Source organism: Centruroides sculpturatus, unplaced genomic scaffold (assembly GCF_000671375.1).
Source record: "Centruroides sculpturatus isolate CEXI.00-Female unplaced genomic scaffold, Cexi_2.0 scaffold6, whole genome shotgun sequence".
Lineage (NCBI taxonomy): Eukaryota > Metazoa > Arthropoda > Arachnida > Scorpiones > Buthidae > Centruroides > Centruroides sculpturatus.
This window is the reverse complement of record NW_019384869.1, coordinates 316,282-336,535: the sequence shown is the minus strand read 5'-3', so window position 1 is coordinate 336,535 and position 20,254 is coordinate 316,282. Positions and strand designations below refer to the sequence as shown.

At 30.1% G+C, this 20,254-nt stretch overlaps 1 protein-coding gene across 1 annotated transcript in view; it reads left to right on the top strand.

Moving 5' to 3' along the window:
- Positions 1 to 4,189: 4,189 nt before the first annotated feature.
- The window catches only part of LOC111630837 (eukaryotic translation initiation factor 3 subunit C-like), a 69,644-nt gene continuing 53,579 nt past the window's right edge, over positions 4,190 to 20,254 (top strand). Inside the window, exons 1-7 of the mRNA XM_023375001.1 lie at positions 4,190 to 4,258; positions 15,965 to 16,084; positions 16,383 to 16,448; positions 16,538 to 16,614; positions 16,696 to 16,888; positions 19,357 to 19,495; positions 19,559 to 19,586. Of these exons, the coding sequence (XP_023230769.1) occupies positions 15,990 to 16,084; positions 16,383 to 16,448; positions 16,538 to 16,614; positions 16,696 to 16,888; positions 19,357 to 19,495; positions 19,559 to 19,586 (598 nt within the window). The 5' untranslated portion in view covers positions 4,190 to 4,258; positions 15,965 to 15,989. The remainder of the gene's footprint in view (positions 4,259 to 15,964; positions 16,085 to 16,382; positions 16,449 to 16,537; positions 16,615 to 16,695; positions 16,889 to 19,356; positions 19,496 to 19,558; positions 19,587 to 20,254) is intronic.

The following is a 20,254-nucleotide window of genomic DNA, read 5'->3' as shown; positions in this document are numbered from 1 at the left end:
GTAAGAAAGTCATACTTACGTGGATTCACATAGGATAGAACGGCTCTAAAATGAATTCATAAAATTCGAGTCGAATGTTTGGTAATGAATCAATGTTTATACGTTTATTTTTATAATTTTTAAGTGAATCAACTTGAAAATTATAAAAATAATTAGGTAATTTATAACTACTGTATATTAGACTTATTTTATGTGACGATTGAGTACTAATGCTTAATTTAGCCATATCAAGTTTAAATTACCTGTAATTTTACCCCCGTTTAAACTGAAAACTTGAAAAAAAGTAGAAACTAGAGGTTTAATAGCGAGGTTGCGGCCGAAGTTTTTAACGCAAAAACGTGAACGTCGGACGTTCAGCGCCGCCTTCTTGTAAGCCTAGAAGTTTGACGATGGCGCTTGGAACGTCGATCATGATTCCACTGACGTTCCAAACGTCATTGTCAAACTTCTAGACTTACAAGAAGGCGGCGCTGAACGTCCGACGTTGACGTTTTTGCGTTGAAAACTTCAGCCGCAACCTCGCTAATAAATACATATTGAATCTCCTTAATCCGGCAATACGTGATCCAGCAACACGTAAGGTCCGACAAGTTTTGAATTTACTGTCACTAGTTTGGGTATTTATTTGGTTCAAAGAAAATTAATTCAGGAAAAGTCAAAGTATCAGAAATAAGCTACATTTCGACGAGTAATTATTTATTGTGACATCGTCATAATACCGGGCTGCAATTTTTAATTATGCTTTCATCTATCTCACTCTGTTCTCGAGATTAAGGAAGGACAGACAGTGGGAATTTATTGATCTACAGTTTTTCAAATTGCAACTCAACAATGGTTAAGAAAATCAACTTTACTGCATGTCCTTTGCCCCCGAGGTACGCATACTGATGACCCTGCGTACCTTGAAGGAACTGCTGATCCTGGAGAAAAATGTAATTTACTCTATATAAAAAAATCTAGCAACGAATTGCATAACTTGCAAACAAATTTAAAATTGTACGTGGTGCCATCTGTTATGAAATTTTACTGAAACTAACTTTTATATTATTAATTATCACACAATAGCAAAACGCTTAATGTTCAGGTAGAAACGAATTTTATAAAAAGTTGTAAATTCTAACAACGAGTAAATTCGTTATTACGTCCACTCTACTCGAGATATTACATATCACTCCCCTCTCTCTCCACTCCCTCGATCTTTAACCACCAAAATTTAATAGCATTAATGTCTTTTATACACAAGCTACCATGCCAAATATCGTTTTTTAATCATTATCCAATCCTGAGATATTAAACGAAATATGTCACATATCCAATGCACACATATCTACCCATCCACCCACATACATACATATCCATGGAATTTTTTCCAATTTTTTTACGTTTTGGGTTCAGGGGCTCAAAACATGATTTACAAAACACTCGGAGGGTCAAATTTGACACGATACCAATACTTGAGTACACAAAATATATAATATGGGAAAGTCCTATATTATATACTTACATATAGGCTATATATTATACATACAGTAGACTCCCCCTATAACACTGTAGATAATTCCGTGTTATATGAATTCAGTGTTATACGAGTCACTTAGATTTTTCAAATACGTATGCCGGGCTGTGAACGGCTCACTTATTTGTAAAATCTAAGTGACTCGTACAACGTGGAATTCATATAACACGGAATTATCTACAGTGTTATAGGGGCCTACTGTATTATATTTTTACATACATGTTATATAACAAACATTCGCTTTCAGCTAAGACTTTTTCTGACCTGCATGTAAGGAACGTTATTTGGATCTATCCATTAAAAAAAGAACCTGTTCAAAACGGAAACTTGCCAAACGGGAAAAAATATTCTATGACATGAGATTTCGGTTAACGCAGGATCTACTGTATATTGTCTAACGATTAAGATTGAACAATGATTGAAATCAATAAATAATTACACAGATATAAGATTTATGTTATCGTCTTTATTTTCTATTTATGTTTTAGAACAGCTTATTAACATTAACATTTATCGGTTTGATCAAAACAAAACTGATATTTGTGCAGTAGGAAAAAAATTCTTAGAATAAGACCTTCTGTGATCTTTGTTTACTTTTTTTAACTCTTTCCGCCCTGTGGGCACTAAGAGGACTCTTCCCCTGTGCGCACTCTTTTTTGCAAGCCCATTATGGGTATGGCCAGCCCCACAATGGGGCGACCGGGTGGTGAGGGACGGGGCTCGACATATTCGGATGGACCACCACCGAAAGATTTTGGGGGATTGTTCGACCCGTCTGGATTCGTTCCCAGGTCCCCAGATCGGTAGGCTGCCACCTTGACCGCTCGGCCATCCGGCCGCATATTTAGGATTTAATTATTTCAGTCGAAGCGGTAGGCTGCCACCTTGACCGCTCGGCCATCCGGCCGTCGATGTTTGTTTACTGTGCATACTTACTATGCACAGTAAAACAAACTCTATGCACAATATTGTACTATAGGTAAAGCAAGATTGCACGTGTTCATTGCTTTCGAAAAATCGCTTTTATAGTAATTTTGCTTTATACAATATTGATTCAATAGTTTTTTTTTAATGTAGAAGAATTCAAGAGTCTGTTTTGACAATAATATTTTCTAATACATCATATTATTGCAAATACAGTACCGATACATCATCATCGGTGTTTCTGTTAATTGTTTCCATTCATTCTCGTTTTCGAATTGCACGTTGTAATTTCGGTTTGGTCCTGTCCATTTCCACGGAAATTTTGCAGAATTCCACCGTATCTTTACTCTAAAAGCATATCTTTAAAAAACCGTAGTTCGCAGCAGTTTCTCAAAACTAGCTCAATTCGAATGAAACCTGCCCAACTGGGAACAAGATTGTGGTAAACATTGATTTATTTTCAATGTTTCGATCTGTCAATTAAATCAGAGTCGATGCTTCTAGAGCGAAAAGTGTCGATGTATCGCACTGCACTAGCTGACTTGCAAACCGAAACTAATGATTGTTTAACGACATTCTGAAATCTAAAATATCAATATCGATATTGTAAAAATTTATTGGTTTCGGATTGATACAGCGGTATTTCTGTTATCGGTATAGCACTAATTCGGAAAACTAAACGACCCCCTCCCGAATTTTTAAAACTATTACAATTAAGACGTTTAACGGTTTTAAAAACGTTGGCTTTAATAAGTTTTTAGTGCTGAAGCGTGTGTGTATTTTCGGATTTTATGTGATAAGCCTGACATACAGACCAAAAAGTGAATTTCTGACTTAAGAGCTTTTTACCGAATAGCTCTTAAATATGCTGCGTATTTTTTTTTTTTTTTTTTTTTGACAGTCGCGGAGCCAGAAGTTTCGTAGAGTAAGAGTAAGTTTGAAACCAAATTTTTTTTTTCCTAAAATCTCCCGAATGGCCGGAAATGTCAGCAAATGAAATTTGGTCGAGTTTGCACTCTTGTTATTTGTATACAGCAACACGACTCATGGATAATCTGCTAAGAGGATACTTTCCGTGAGAACTTTCTATAGGAAACTGGTCTCTATTTAATTGTTACATGAAGACAACACAGAAAACTCCCGTAGCCAGCCCGTTAGCGAGCGCGAACCAACTACCAGTGTTCAGTACTTTTATCCACTCCGCCACTGTTAGGTCATTGGACTGCTAGTTATTTATTTATACAGCATAAATTGAAATAGTTTAATTACGATTATCCGATATAATACTCTCATGAAATATAATTCAAAGGGGTTTGAGTTTGGATTGAATTCTCGGAAATTTTCCCGTGAAATCTTATCTAAATATGGCAGATCTGTTGTTTCGTCCGGCTACATCGTTGTGGGTCGGACCAATTCCGAAATTCTTTCTGCTTTCATAGGTAAGAAAGAATATACAAAAAACTAATTCCTACACGATACACGTTATCGATTAAAATGTTTTGGTGAAATTAATAAAAAGACGATATTGAAAATATGACCTTTATCGAAGATACGAACCCAAGGACTTGATGCGAACCACTTGGAAATTTCAAATATAATTTTTAAAAGATTTTGTCTTTTTTATTTATTTATATTTCAATTATTAAGATAATAATAATTTATTATTAATATTTAATGTAATTCGAAAATTTTGAAAATTTATCACTTTTCATAATTACAGTATCTTTGTCATAATCAAAATTTTAAGTGCAGAGGGCGCTAGTTTACATGGATGAGAACGTGGTCTTTTTGTAAAGAAATTCGGAGTTTTTGAAAAAAGTAAGTTTCTTATAAAAATTTTCGTATATTTAATGTGTAAAGCTGACTTAATATCATCCTTAAAGCTTCTTATTTTAAAAAGAGCATATATGTAATTCTATAATTCTATGTAAGTATCCATATGCTGCTCACGTGAAAACTATAGTTGATGATGAAATTGTTGTGTCTTGGGGAGAAATTCAGATTAAAAGATTTTAATTAATACATTAGACTCACTTTCATTTCTACGTAAGAGCTTAAATTATATGGTTACATTTGATACTTATTACTGTGTAAATAATAATTATCTTTAAAATATACATAAAAACCAAAGTTATATAAAATCGGTTTCTGTTTCAATAACATTTATCACGACATTTTTAGACAATTGATGTTTATCTATCCTATATCACATCAATATATATATATATATATACCTACATATATTAGAGATCTATAATTTTCTTTTTGAAACCGTGTCCTGTTTTATATTTGTGGCGTAATAAACACTAGTATTGTGTTTTATTCTAAAGACACATGGCAAATTTTCCATCAAGTTCCTTTATTCGTTGATATGGTACATTGTTTTTTTACTCGTTTCGGGCTTTGCCCCTCTTCAGTCAACTAAAATACAATATATATATTTAACTTATAACAGTAGAGAGTTTACATAAAATGAGTACATAAACGATATATAGATGTACCTTTTGTTACACTTTTTATAATTTAAAAACGTAAAATCTGCTTTAATCTTTGTATAACTAGTATATATATTATAAATAAATTAAAAGGTTAAAAGTTCTAAAAACTTCTCTTATAAGCATATTTCGATACTACAAACTGTAAAAAATTTTTGAACTGTTTCCTCCCCCTTTTTACCTTCCACCCCCTTTTTGTATTTTTTCTTATGCGCTGTTGTCTTAAGTGTTGCCATGTATGACGTTCGATAGAAAAAAAGGAAAAAATTATTATTATAAAGATATTATTTATAATATATTAATCCAGTTTTCGTTTATTTTAAGACTTAAGTTTTTATTTATACTGTCTTTACTTTTCATGATTTCTATGGTTTCTTTAAACTTTCTGTTGTACGTTAATTTTTCTTTATGCAGTATTTCTACATTATCTTTATCTATATTACAGTTGTTTATAGTACAATGTTCGTAAAATGCAGAATTTATTCTATTGTATTTAAGATCTGCTATGTGTTCTTTCAGTCTAGTTTTTACTTTTCTTTTTGTTTCTCCTATGTAATGTTTTTTGTTTGCGCAGGTACACGGAATTTTGTATACTACACCTTGGTTTTCGATCGGTATTTGCTGGTTTTTCTTCTGGTTCGTGGTTAACAGTCTGCTTTCCATTTTTTGATATGATGGTGCTAATTTGTAGTTTATTTTTTCTATTTCTGCGCTGATTTGTTCATATAAACCTCTAATATATGGAAAGTTAATATATTTTGTTTTAGTTACTTGTTTATCTTTATTTTTACATAGGTTTCTGGGGTCTTTAATTCTGGTTTCCCATTGTTTTAGTAATCTTTGCGGAAATCCTGCTAAAAGAAACTTCTTCCTTAATTCCATTAGATCTTCGTTTATATGTGCTTCTTGGCTTGTCCGGTTTATGATTTTGTCGTATTCCATTTTATATATATTATATTTAATGTATGACGGAATTTTTGATTGATATCTTGTTGTTACTTGGTTAGAGCTCGGTTTCTTGAATGTTCTATATTCCAGATGATGTTTTAATCTTGTTATTGTAATATCTAGGTAGTTAATGCTTTGTCTTGTTATATCTTCGGTCTCTATTTTAAATTTTATTGCTTTATGTATACTATTTGTCTGCTTGTGAATATCTTCTATTTTAATTTCTGTTTCGTCATATATTATTAAAATGTCGTCAACGTATTTTTTGTAGAATTTTATTCAAGTTCCTTTATTCAACGAATAAAGGAACTTGATGGAAAATTTGCCATGTGTCTTTAGAATAAAACACAATACTAGTGTTTATTACGCCACAGAGATCTATAAATTGATTTAATGCAATCTGAATTGGCTTTAAATCAGTTTTATAGGAGAGTAAGAGTCCAAATGCATTTTATAAGAATCTGATGATGCATTAAAAAATTTTGTGCACAAATGGACAACTTGTTTCAAATAAATTATGTGAATTTCTAACAAAAGTTGACAAATGAGAACAAGAAATAATCTATTCATTAGATAATTATGATTATACAGTAGATCTTAGGATTGAACCTGAAAAAGTTGTTTTGTTTTTCCTATCACTGTAAATGTTGAGTGATTATGATGATTTTTGGAAATTTCCCATTTGTCCCAAAAAACTACACACGAGCTTTCTGGCAGACATGGTACTGTATTCTAGTCATTGTCTCTTGTCTTTGAGAGAGTGTCTATGTCATAAGCTGATCGCTGATTGGCTAAACATTTGTTTATATCTTGAGAGTTCTCACTTCCCCCCAGACACAATTCTGGATGTCTTTTCTCTCAGAGACAAGTGCATAGTTAAATTTATCTAGAACTTCAATTTTGTTATATCCAGTATGAATGACTAGAACTTTGCATCTTGTATGTTATACATTATTCTTTGAATTTGACAACCAGGTATACTTACAAGGAAGAGGCGTGCCTATGGGCAGTCCCACTTCAGCAATACTTTGTGAACTGGTAGTGCAACAATTAGAAAACAACATTCTGCCCAAATTCCAACGCTTGATCATCTTACAGCTAGATATGTTGACAACATTTTCATCTTGTGGTAAAGAAAGCCAAACCTGCAGCAGTTTTTAAAAGCAATCAATGATAATCCCTATGGATTTCTCCTACAATTAGACCAGGAGCATGAAACAACAGTAAACTTTTTTGGTATTTCCATCTCTTGCAAATATGAAGAAATTTGGACCAAGGTATACAGGAAACCATGTTTTCAACCTATTTTAAATCCATATAACTCTGTTGATCTTTGCCACATCAAATTTGTGGCCTTTAGATCTTTGATAAGAAGGGCATATCATTGTATCAGCATCCAGGACACTGTAATGGAGCTGAATTACATCTTAAAAATTGCAGAGCAATAGGGTTATCTGATAAAAATAATACAGAAGTTGATTGCAACCTTTCAAACATCAAAACATCAACATGCATTGGTAGACCAGAAACAAAGAGATTGGTAGACCAGAAACAAAAGAATTTTAAATTATAGCCCATGTTTAAGAAAGATACATAGGAAAGTGGTCAGAGCTAATAACGGTCACAGTAGTATATAGACACAATCCAATGATCTTCAGAATTTTAAGGAATGATAAGAAACCATATAACTGTAATTCAACCACAGGGATTAATCCATCCCGATAATCGACCAACATTTCAAATCAAAACTGATCTACATGGGTGTAATTTACAACAATGACTCAAAGAACATAAGTACACAATTGATAAAAATCTCAATAATACGATGCTGTCAGCTTACTCACAACATCGAGACATACAAGTACAATGGGAGCAGGCAACCATCATCTAATATACACATCTAATATAAAATGTGCTAAATGCAAAATTTGTGAAGGAAAGTATTCGCATAACGGTAAAGGTATAACATCATTAAAAAATCCCTTCAGAGGAAACATCCACTAGAAAAATTGGAAACTTATAAAGCTCACAAAAAATCCAGATGCATCAACCGTAGAGATGTGGACAACTTGTCTACTGCATGGCAGTCTGTTTATGAAATTTAATTTTATTAAGGGATATTTATTTATTTCTCCAAAATTATAATTAAATCCCTAGATGAAAATTGACATCCCTAAGTTGAAATTAATTTAGGGATATTTCTAATCAAATCACGTCAAGAAAGATAAATATGGTAATGAAGAGAAGCCATTGTAAANATTTATTTTTACTTTTTATTTTTATTTTATTTCTGTTGTTATTTATTTTATTAATCTCATCTATGATTGCAGTTATTTATTTTAGTATTGTTGTTCTCATTTAAAAATTTTTGAATTCAAGTTCCAGTTTTCTGTTCTAATGTAACTGAAGGTCAGTGAAGCTGATCGAAAATGTTATTATTTTATTAAATTTAATTGCTGGATCTTTTAAAGGTGTGATTTTTATGGATGACTGTATGCTACTTGCACTATATAATCATATTAGAGAACACACACTCTCTCAGGAAAGAGTATTTTGAGCTATAGATAATGCTTTTCATTTTTTTTTTTTAAGAGACTGTTTTACATTTCACTCAGGAATGCCAGTAATTCCATCATTTTCAATGATTGTACATTAATTACTGAACCATTGAATATGCTATTAATCCTGCCTTTATTTCAAGTTATCTGTCTTAAAGTATTTTTCAAAATATTAACATCTAATTTCTTTTAAAGTAAGTATCTAATGCTTTTCCAACTCAGTTGTCAAAATTTCTATTTATTGAGAGATGACATTAGCCAAGTTATTTAACTTTACAATTCATAAAAACCTTACAAGACAAAATAAAAACATATATTTATTAAAGCCACATGTTTTACTTGAATCTTGTGCTTTCTTTACTATGTGTTCTATAATTCTTTTTCATTTTCAAAACTTTTACAAGTTTATTGTGTTGTCCATGCAGATAACCTGAACATGTATAATCAGCCTAGTAGAATTGTGGTGTCAACTGCAATGACACAATAATTACAAATGACCAGAATTGTCTTTGCCTCCAAAAGACAAGATTCATATTTCATATTGACATTGTTTATCTCTTAAAGAAGAGATGAGTGATAAGTGACAAAAATACAGCCCATTGTTTGCTTGAACTTTTTCTGTGGTGGCAGCATACTGATTCACCATGGCAAGGATTGCTGTTTATTCTCTGGTATTACATAGGAAACCCAGGTCTCATCTTCTGTCAAAATATGAGCCAAGAACTTGTTGCCATTTATCTGCTAGTGTTTCAAAAATGTCAGTGCAGCTCCTGTGCATTGCAGTTTGTCGGCACCTGTCAACTTATTTGGCAACCAACTTGCACAGATCTTGTGATAATGCAAATGCTCTGTGATGATTTCATGAAGTAGAGACTGAGAAATTTCAGAAAATGAGTGGAGCTCAGAAATATTGAATTTTCTGTTTTCTTGAATCTTTCTGTTTACCTACTCCAGAAGGTCAGAAGTGATTAGAGGAATGTTTGTTCCATTTGTCACTGTGCATGCTGGTTCTTCCTGATTTAAACATTCTGCATCATTTTCTTACCATTACACTTGTCATTACTTTTTCATCATAAAAATGACAAACCTCTTAATAAATTTTAATGGACAAAGAATTTTGACTTACAGGAATTTTTTGCTTTGGACCTATACATCATTGTTAATGTGGTGACTCGTCACTGGTGCCACTTGTACAGCTGCTATGTGCAAACAGTACTCACTTTCCAGGCATGCCTTGTAGAATGATAGGATACTGTTGAATTTTTTAGAATTTTCAAATTAAATAAAATGTTTTATGACATACTATTCAATATAAAAACTATTGAAATTATGGATCCATGTCCTGTATGTCACTTCACAGAATCAAATGAAGTTGGACTGTTATGTCTGAAATGCGTCTTGACCAGTTTATTGACCAATGTCAGGTTGTGCTGGAAAATTTTAAAAAATCTCCAACCATTTTACCAGTTTCAAATTTTTTTCGCCACTTTAAATTATTTATCGCCACCAGTTTTACTTACTATTTAATGCAGGGGCTGGTAGCCTTATTGATTTGGAGTCTGGAAAGCAAAAGTAACATGTTAAGCTGTCACTTAGAAATGGGAATAATTTTTAAATGAATAATTCTGAATGACACATTTTATCACAATGCTTAAACAGTATTTCACATATTCTGTCATGTCAAAATTTTTATGCTTTAGTCTACTGGAAAAAGATCAAAGTGAAAAATGTCTCAATAAAAAAATTCCAATCTGGAAACACTGGGTGGCATTGCATGAAAACTATTTTTGGTTCTCAAAGTCACTTCCTACTTTCCTGTCTGAACTTGCTGCATGACATCAGTACATAGGTCTGTGGTGCATAGGATTCTCGTTGCACAGGTGCTCAACATTCTGCTGCTTTTTCTGAAGTGTGCTTTGTGATTCAATTTCATGCTGAATGTTGAAATAAGTGGACTAGGGTTTTTATTGTCGGTATTATATTTTTATTGCCACTTTAATAAAAATATCACCAAGTGGCAATTTTGACGCTATGTAGTGCAACCCCTGAATGTACAGATTGTCATTACCTCAGATAATTCAGATAATTGGTGCTCTACTGTAATAAAAGTAAATATAATTATATTAGGCTAAATATTTGATTGGTTCTAATGAAAACTAAATTATTACATGAAATGATATGTATAAAAAATATTGTTTATAATTTTTTATTATAGATCATAAAGCAGGTTAAGGTTCCTTATTAAAAAATTTTATATTTAAAAATCCATTAATAGCCTAAATTAAAATACTTAATATTGAACAATACGTGTTTTTCATTATATATAAATTGATGTAATTTATTCTACCTTTGTTTTATGATAAACATTAAAACTTTAAAAATATATAAATTAATATTTTCAGTTTTTAATTACGTAATATTTCTACAGATAAGACAATAGTTGAAGTATAAAAGAAGGCCCCCCGAAATCTGGGGTCGTCTTATAGGACAGATACAAAAAAAATTAGATTGAAATTTATATAATTAAAACCATTGTAAAAAAAGGACAAACCGTAATTATTTACTAGTAGAGAGTAGGGTATGTCCACAAAATAGAATAGCCAGTAGGATGTTTTTGTGAATAGTCAGTCATTACCCGAAAGTCCAAATCAATGAAAATGTTTGCAGCAATAGCAAGGCATTGTTTCTAGATGCAAGAAAATAAAATTTTTTTCATTCGAAAAATTACAAGTAGGACATAATTTCGTATACAGTATTATTATCCAGATGATGATTGCTGATCTTAACTAAATTCATAGGTTGTTGATAGCTTGGGGGTCATCTTATAGGACAGATATATGCTTAAACTATAAAACTTTGACGAAAATTTATACCTCGTCTTATCTGAAGGTCATCTTATCTGCGGAAATATATGGTAATTAAATTATATTTATTTTTCTTTGTTTTTTATGAATATTAGTGTAATGAATAGTTTGTAGCAGTTTTGAAAATCATAAAATTAACTAATTAGAACTACAATGGTGCCTCATACTTCAAAATTTAATTCATTCCAGGAGGCTGTTTGAATTCTAAATTGTTCAAAGTTCAAATCAGTTTTTTCTCATTAGAAATAATAAGTGGATTAATCCATTCCAGATGCTAAACAATACCCATTTTGATAAACTTAAAACAGCAAATACACAGTAATTTAAGGTAAAAATAATAATTAAATGCACTAATAAAAAATTAAAACATGAAACCAATGAATAAAATATGTAAATAATGTATAATAAAATGAAAATTTTAGTTACTGATTGCATACCATTGACTTTGGCATTTTAAACGTGGTTATCATATTTTTCTGTTACATATGTATCACTTTTGTGCTTTGCAGTAGTTCTTTTTTCATCTCAATCATAATAGCCTTCCTCTTAGGCTTTGTTCCTTTCACAGTTCTTGGATGCCAAAGGTTATATTGTATTGAGAAGAAAATTTTCATATTTTTAACAGTTATCATTAGTTAATATAGATGTGTAATTTAATTATAACAGTTGTGAAATTTAACACATTATTGCTAATGTGAGATTGTATTCTTTGTTTAGAAACTTATTTTTAACTTTTTATTTCACATTTTGTTTGAATAAAATGCAGTTGAATGCCTTCAGATAAAAAGCATATTAGGTATATTATGCTTTATGAGTTTCAGAAAGGATATAATGTTGTACAAACAGTAAAAAAGTTTATAATGTGTATGAGGAAGATGCGTCTAAACTTTGAATATGTCAAATGTGATGTAAAAAGTTCCGATCAGAAAATTTTGAACTAAAGTATACAAAATGTAAGCGGTGCCCAAAAGCTGTTGACAGGAAAAAATTATTAAAAATTGACAAATAATACAATATATATAACCAAAGACCAAAAATAAAGCAAAAGAAAACACTGAAAACATGAGGATAACCAAGAGCAAGAGATGACTTGGCATAACAAATTGCATTTATACTTCAAACAATTTTCACTGCACACACAGTTTGAGCTTTGAAACATCATTCAAACTCCAAAGCAAATTTTTGCCAAATTTAGCATTAAGTTAGTCATTTGAAGTACAAAGTACTACTGTATATGATTTTTAATCATGGTGGAGACAATGAATAAAAATATCAATACTTAAAAAGTTGAGATATTTAAATTTTCCTGTTGTATATCCAGCTTTTGTAATTGCCAAAATTACACTTGATAACTCTTTGACTTCCTATTGTTGTTAGGTGGTATTGGATAGATAAGGTATTGGAAATTTTATTTCTATATCTCTACAATATTTGAAAAGAAAAGCCAAAAATTTTTTGATATCTGTTAGCTAGGATTCAGTTTTAGTTTTAACTTGTCTTTTTAATTTTCTTAATTATATCCTCCCTATTAGGCTCCACCCAACTTTTTTAGATTTTTGTGCAATGATAGGAATTCTTATGATCTATTAGAAAAGTCAGGAATATATAAAATTCTTCTCAAAAACTCCTTGAATATTAGCACTTACTATATTGAAGCTACTTCAAGGATACTTGCTTATCAAATAGCAGAACATGAAATGTAAGTGTTGTGTTTTGCTGATAGAGTGAAAATAGGAAAATGCTAAAGCTAATATTACTAGAGAAGAATTATAGTAATTTGGGAGAAATTGTAATAATTCATTTATAACACAACTACTCACAACTGGGTAAATTTGATAAAATCAGCAACAGAAACCAAAAATCAGCAGAAAATAGAGCTAACATTTTTGCCTGTATTAAAAGGGTATCCTCAGGCTAAATGACCCCATAGCTGTTAAAACAACTGGGAATGCCATACAAGTGTCAAGAGGCGAGGTGACTACAGGTAAGAAAGAGAGAGGGAGGGGAGAGGATAGTAAGTTTACAGTTTATAGAACAACTTCCATGCAGGAGGAAGGAATCTACATCTGAAAAGTTAATGGCAGTATTTTTTCAGATGACCTTGTAAATTTCTATCTGCTCTAAATATCTGACCTGTTGTTTCTGCATGAACTATATATGAGGCATGCAAGGTTGAAATGCTTGTCTATGTCTGGGCCAGAGGCAAAGGTAGCTAATGTTGATCCACCCTTTCAGGATGGAATTCTGATGCTTTTTGAGGTGGGTGTTTAAAGGGCACGTTGTAGCACCTATGTATTTCAAGTTGTGGTTGGTTCTGTGATCAGTTACAGGGATAGTGTATATGAAGATGCCCATTTAATATGGGTTAAAACATTAGCTTTATTACTTTTTCTACTGGTTTTTGGTTTATGATTTTATAATTCATTTAAATACAAAAATTATTATAAAAGTATTTATTTTTAAACATTTGCATTATAGTGAATTATAAATATGTAAAACATTTTTCTTTTAATTAAATACATTTGTACTTTTAAAAATTTAATTGACATACAATAGACAAAAATTATGAAATTTACATTTTCAATAATGAAAAAAGTTTAATGAGATGAATGAATTTTCTGTTGAAAGTAGTTAGTTTGGTAAAATTCATTTCTATATTTGTAATTTTAGTGGTAGATGAGATTCCATAGTTTTTTTTTTTTTATTTTGAAGTTCACAAATACAGAAAATTAAACATAAAGATACAAACTAGGAATGGACAGAAGATATTTTGGAGCTTTTTCTGACAAAATTGGGTATTCTTTATTAATGTGTTGCCAAAACAGCATTAGTCTATTCTGGTCATATTTAATTTTGCAAAGGCAATCTGACACCAGTTCTAATAGTTGTTGTGCTGACTATGAATGATTTTTTTTGTATTGTATCAACACTGATATTAAATAGATTGCAATTGTGCCATCGCAACCAGATATGCTCTTACAGAGTTCAGTTGATATATACTGGGAGATACATTTTATTTAAAAATTGCTTTAGGTGTTTTTAATTATTGAAAACTTAAGTGCAAAATAAACTTGCACTTATCTTCAACTATGTGGCTACAAAAATATAACAGTAAAAAAAGATAATTGAAATTTGAAGGGTACAGGTCATTTTTTAAAGACCTTTCGTATACTTCTTGTGGATATGCTTACCACATTTTGGGAAACACTTCTGTACATAATGATGTAGAATATATACCATATTTTTGCAGAATGACTGGAATGCCAGTCTATCTGCTGAGACCATAAAATTAGATATTTCCATTTGGTAAAAACTGGCATGCCGGTTTATCCTGGGAGAATGCTGGCAAGCTGGATTAAGTGAAGTTATACATCTTTCTCTAGAGAGCACATTAAAAAAATGAATGTGTTATGTCATGTAAAAACAAATGAGTTATTATTCTAAAACTATGAAACTGCCAGCATTACATCAAAAACTATGATTATACTAAATTAAAAAATTGCCAGGATGAATTCACATTTAGAAAAAATATATTTCTTTCTGGACTATACATAAAAATGAGTCAAAATCCTTTTGTCCTTTCACACGCTTTGCAGCGGCTATAACAAATCTATGGCAAAACTGACCTTCCGTCAAATGTAAATAAGTTAAAGAGTCCTCTAGCAGTGGCTAACGCAATCATAAAATTAATAATTACATAAAAAAATTGCCAGGACAAATTCACATTTAGGAAAAAATATTTATTCTGCAATTTTTGGCAATTTTTTAATGTAATTATTAATTTTATGATTGTGTTATCCTTCACTAGAGGACTTTTTAACTTATTTACATTTGACAGCGGACATGTAGCCTAAAATAAAAGGTCAGTTTCACCGTAGATTTGTTATTGCCTCTGCAAAACATGTGAAAGGACAAGGATTTGGACTCATTTGTATGTGTAGTCCAGAAAGAAATAGATATTTTTTAAATATTATGATTATAACTTTAATTTCTTCATTTTGTCTTCTTTCTAAAGACCTAAATTACTCTGAAATTCTGAAAATGCTTTTTTGTATGTATTTTATTGTTATTTGATTCAAAAACACAAAAATGAACATTTTAAATTTAAGAGACTCAGTGTAAATTATCTCAGCTTATAACTGATTAACACATTGGCTTTATGTGAAATTTGAGGAAGATGTTATTTTTAAGATTGAGTTAGATGGTCAATGTAGCCCACACTACTATTACTACTACTTAATGTCAATAAGATATTAATTATTTTGTTGTCTTGTAAGTGCAAAACTCTCTTCCTGATTTTAAGTCTGTCAAATTACAATGTTGTTATTTATTGTACTGGGAAGAATCTTTTCTTTAACGTTTAATTAACAACAAGTTTTGTTAGATCTGATTAATTTTATATTTTAGTCAGTTTATCTGCATGCCAGAAACCCGGGTTACCAGCATGCTGGTCTTCCGTTTATATGCGGCATGCCATCATTCCACGAAAATACAGAAAAATAAATGCATTTTTTATCTAAAAAAATGGGAATTTTTGTAAATTGTCAATCTGTATAATGCATTATAATAATGTAAATAGCTAAATAATATACATTAAAATAACTATGTATTAAAGAATATGATAATTATTTTTTTTATTTATTTAGTTTCATTTTTTAGGTTTAGAGTCAATTGAAAGGTCAAAATGAGTCGATTTTTTGCTACGGGATCGGAATCTGAGTCCGAATCATCATCATCTGAAGAAGAACAGGCACAGTCAAAGACAACAGGAATAACTTCGTAAGTTAAATATCTTTTTCTAAAAACATAAAACATACTTAAACTGCTTTAACAAAAATACCATTTGGACTTGGTACATATTTAAAACAAGAAAAATGATAAATTCAGAAAACCAAAACAAATCTTCTACTCAAAATTTATTTGATATATTGAGAATATCTCAAATAAATCAGTATTTATTTGAGATATTCATAACAAAAATTTATAAAATTAAATAAATTTTTTGGAAGTGAAATTCTATGATTATAATAAATGTGAAAAAATAAACAATAATCATTTATAATAATTTTATTTTCAGCACATTTACATTTAGTGATGAAGAAGAAGAAACTAAGAGAGTTGTACGAAGTGCAAGGGAAAAGAGGTAAGAATTAATTTTATTTGAAGTTATATTTAAATTCACAGATTTGTAGTTTTCTGGGTTATTATTGATAACATTTAAAAAAATTTCAGATATGAAGAATTGGTGGATATTATTAAGCAAGTAAAAAATCATAAGAAAATTAAAGATATGAGCAAGCTGCTGACAAGTAAGAGAAATTAATTTATAGTAAATATTTGAATTTATTGATAAGAATAGATAATTGACATTTAATTTAACTTTATTTTAGGTTTTGAAAATTTAAGTCGCGCTTTCATGAAAGCTAAACCAGTTATAGATAAAGAAGAAGGTGGAATGACTCCAAAGTTTTACATTCGTTGCCTTGTGGAATTAGAAGATTTTATTAACAATGTATGCATTTTTAGTTATTATCATTTTAAAGGAGAACATTTATTGATAAAATTTGAAGGGCCAATTCTCTAGTCACATGAAGAATAAAAAAAATACAAATAATTTCACTTTTGTTAAGGTTTTTAATAATGTTGAGTGATGTATAGCCATTTTTTAAAATCTGATAATGGATATTGTATTGTCTGATTACAGATTACTACTCTAAGCCAGGTCCAGATTTCTTAATAGGCATAATAGGCTTGGGCTTAGAGTGGCAGATTTTGAGGAGTGACAAAATTGGCAGGCTACAAAGTAGTATAAGAATTGCAAGAAAAAACATTTCAAATATTATAAAATTTATTAAGTTGTCTACATAAATAAATAATGATAAAAATTTAAATGATTTAATTATATAAATCAGTAGCTTTGACCATTTATAATATAAACATATGCCAATATACAGGATGCACATTACAAAAATTTTAATACATAGAAGTACCACATAAGTGTCTTCTTTATTTCATGATGTCCTTTACACACTACACTTTGGGAATTAGCCAGTCCTTACAGTTGAGTCAACCTTTCTTTATAGGCTGCTTTCCCCACCTCAATATGTAAAAATGGCTGTAAAATATTCCCAAGCTTTGGCACAATCATGTGAAATTAATTTACAATTAAACATTAATTTAAATAATTACTTAAAAATGCCAGAACGATAAATATTACATTACAAAAATTCCAATGCATAGAAGTACCACATAAGTGTCTTCTTTATTTTTTTTATCTCATGACATCCTTTACACACTCCGAGAACAAACAGTCCTTAAGGTGGAGTAGACCTTTCATATAAAATTAATTTACAATAAATTTTATACAAAATTGTGCCAAAGCTTGGGAATATTTTACAACCACTTTTACATATTGAGGTGGGGAAAGCAGCCTATAAAGAAAAGTTGACTCTGCTATAAGGATTGTTTGTTTCTGAAGTGTGTAAAGAACATCATGAAATAAAGAAGACACTTATATGGTACTTCTATGCATTGACATTTTTGTAATGTAATGTTTATTGTCCTGGCAGTTTTAATCAGAACTACTGTTTAATAAAATGCATCATTTTCATACTTAAAAAAGTTTACTAAATTTGATAATTTCATTAACTAATCATCATACATAATCATATTTAATTTCACTTTCATCTAATGTAATGTAATGTAATTAAAGTTCAAGTTAGTGTTAAAAGCATTTATATTTAGTCTATATCAGAAAAAGTAGCATTATTGAAATCTCTAGTCTGCTTGCAGTGGAGAAAGAGTGAAATCCAGCTCTGCTTTAAATATTTAATTACTCATTGAAAATTTATATTTTTCTAATGTAATAATATTTAACCAAATGTAGTAAATAGTTCTAAAATATAAAAAAATAAAATTATTGAGAAAAAAAAAAAGTAGTTTACACTATTTCAATATCAGTTTATTTATTTTTTATATTCCAAACTAATTTTAAAACAATTTGAAAAAGTTAAAATCAAACTTAGTTTGTATGTTAATGAAACAATACAGTAGAGTGTTGTTTATCTGAAACGTCAGTTATCCGAAAGAATTCCAGTTGGCAAATTTAAATTTTTGCTAGTGCTGTGGTGCTGCAATCTTTAGCTATGTCTTAGGCTACTCCAATATTTTTTATGTTTGTGTATGTGTTTTAGCTGGCAGCACTGGCACTTTTGTGTGGTGTTTTTCCGAGGGCTGTGTGTCGTGCTGAATTGAATGTTTTTGATACTAGATTAACTTCTAAAGTATAATTTTTTTTTGTTTTTATATTTTTCAATAAATTTATTTTGTTTATAAAAGATAAAGAAATAATTTTTAACAATACAATAGCCACGATTATTATTTTAAAAAGTTTACATTAGGCTTAACATCAACGAAAATTGAACACGAAGCAACATGCAACAGAGAAAAATTTCAACATGGGATGGGTTAATATATTTTTTTGTACATAATCAGTTATCCAAAAAATAAGTTATCCAAACAACCCCAGTCCCCAATTGATTCGGATAAACGATGCTCTACTGTACCTTCATTACCTTAAATGATTTATTAAAGAAGCATATAAATCTACAATCTCTACAGTAAAATTTGAACAATAAAAATTTTTAAGACATGAGAGAGAGAGACTGAATCTAAATTAAATCAGAAAAATGAGTCTGTTTTGATTTAGTTTAGACTTTTATAAATGTTTATTGTAATATGACAAGATTCACCAAACATATTACCAATAAGATAACTAATACACACAAAATGCACTAATATTCTAAAAAAGTGTAAAGTTATTAAGAAAAAAAATTTTAAACATTCTACTGTAAATAATAACAACTAATTAAAGTCAACAAATCAAATTTATAATCAATTTTTTGATTATAGCACATAGTTTAATTTTAGATTATGCCATGTGTTATCCTGCCATTATACATGGAATACCACATATGCATTATATTAATTTTAGATTTATAGCCTTGTAAGTACAGTAAACCCACTAACACAAACTAATAGNTTAAAGATAGTACTGATCGAATTCGTACTCAAGCAATGCTTTGTCATATTTATCATCATGCTCTGCATGATAATTGGTTTGAAGCAAGAGATTTAATGTTGATGTCTCATCTGCAAGAAAATATCCAACATTCTGATGTTCCTACTCAGGTAAGTCATTTAAAATTATGAATTTATTCATATTTTTAAGTAGTTGTGAAAGTGTTGAACAAGGATAAACCTTCAAACTATGAAGTTAACAGTAAAACAGTTTTTTAACAATTTTAAACTATTCCCAAATTCATAATTTTTTAACTTAGCACAAAGAAATTTTATGACTTCATGAATTTATAATTTATTTTGAAAAGTTTAAAGCTCTGGAAAATATTCCACTTCCTCTGTTAAATTCTGTTTTTCAAGTTCCCTAATATATTGGCAGTGGTGAGGGATGACTATAGTCATCAAATTCTTTTGGGGGTATAACCAAAAACTAGCCTAAAATTACCACGAGAAAAAATTCACATAAAAATGAATTATGTAACAATAAAAAAACTTTTCTTTACTAGACATAATTGTTTACAAAATCTTTTTCTGAAACAGTAATGAGAAAAAAACACATGGAAAAATACTTTAAAAATTTCCCACGTTTATTCTCCACTACTGGGAGTAGAACCATACCCGACTAGTCCACTGTTGAAAGTTTATTACAGAAATTGCTTTTAGCCCTAGGTATAATTAAATTAATTAAAATATCTGCCTCATGGTTATAGATATTTTAATTAACAAAATATCTTCATTAACAATGTTCAGAAAAATTATTGTGGGTGCAACAACTTAATGCCTTAAAGTAAAGCTCAAAGCCTTTTTCTGTGATAATTCTTATTTTTTTGATTTATTATCATGATGACATTGCTTCATCCAAAACTTCGT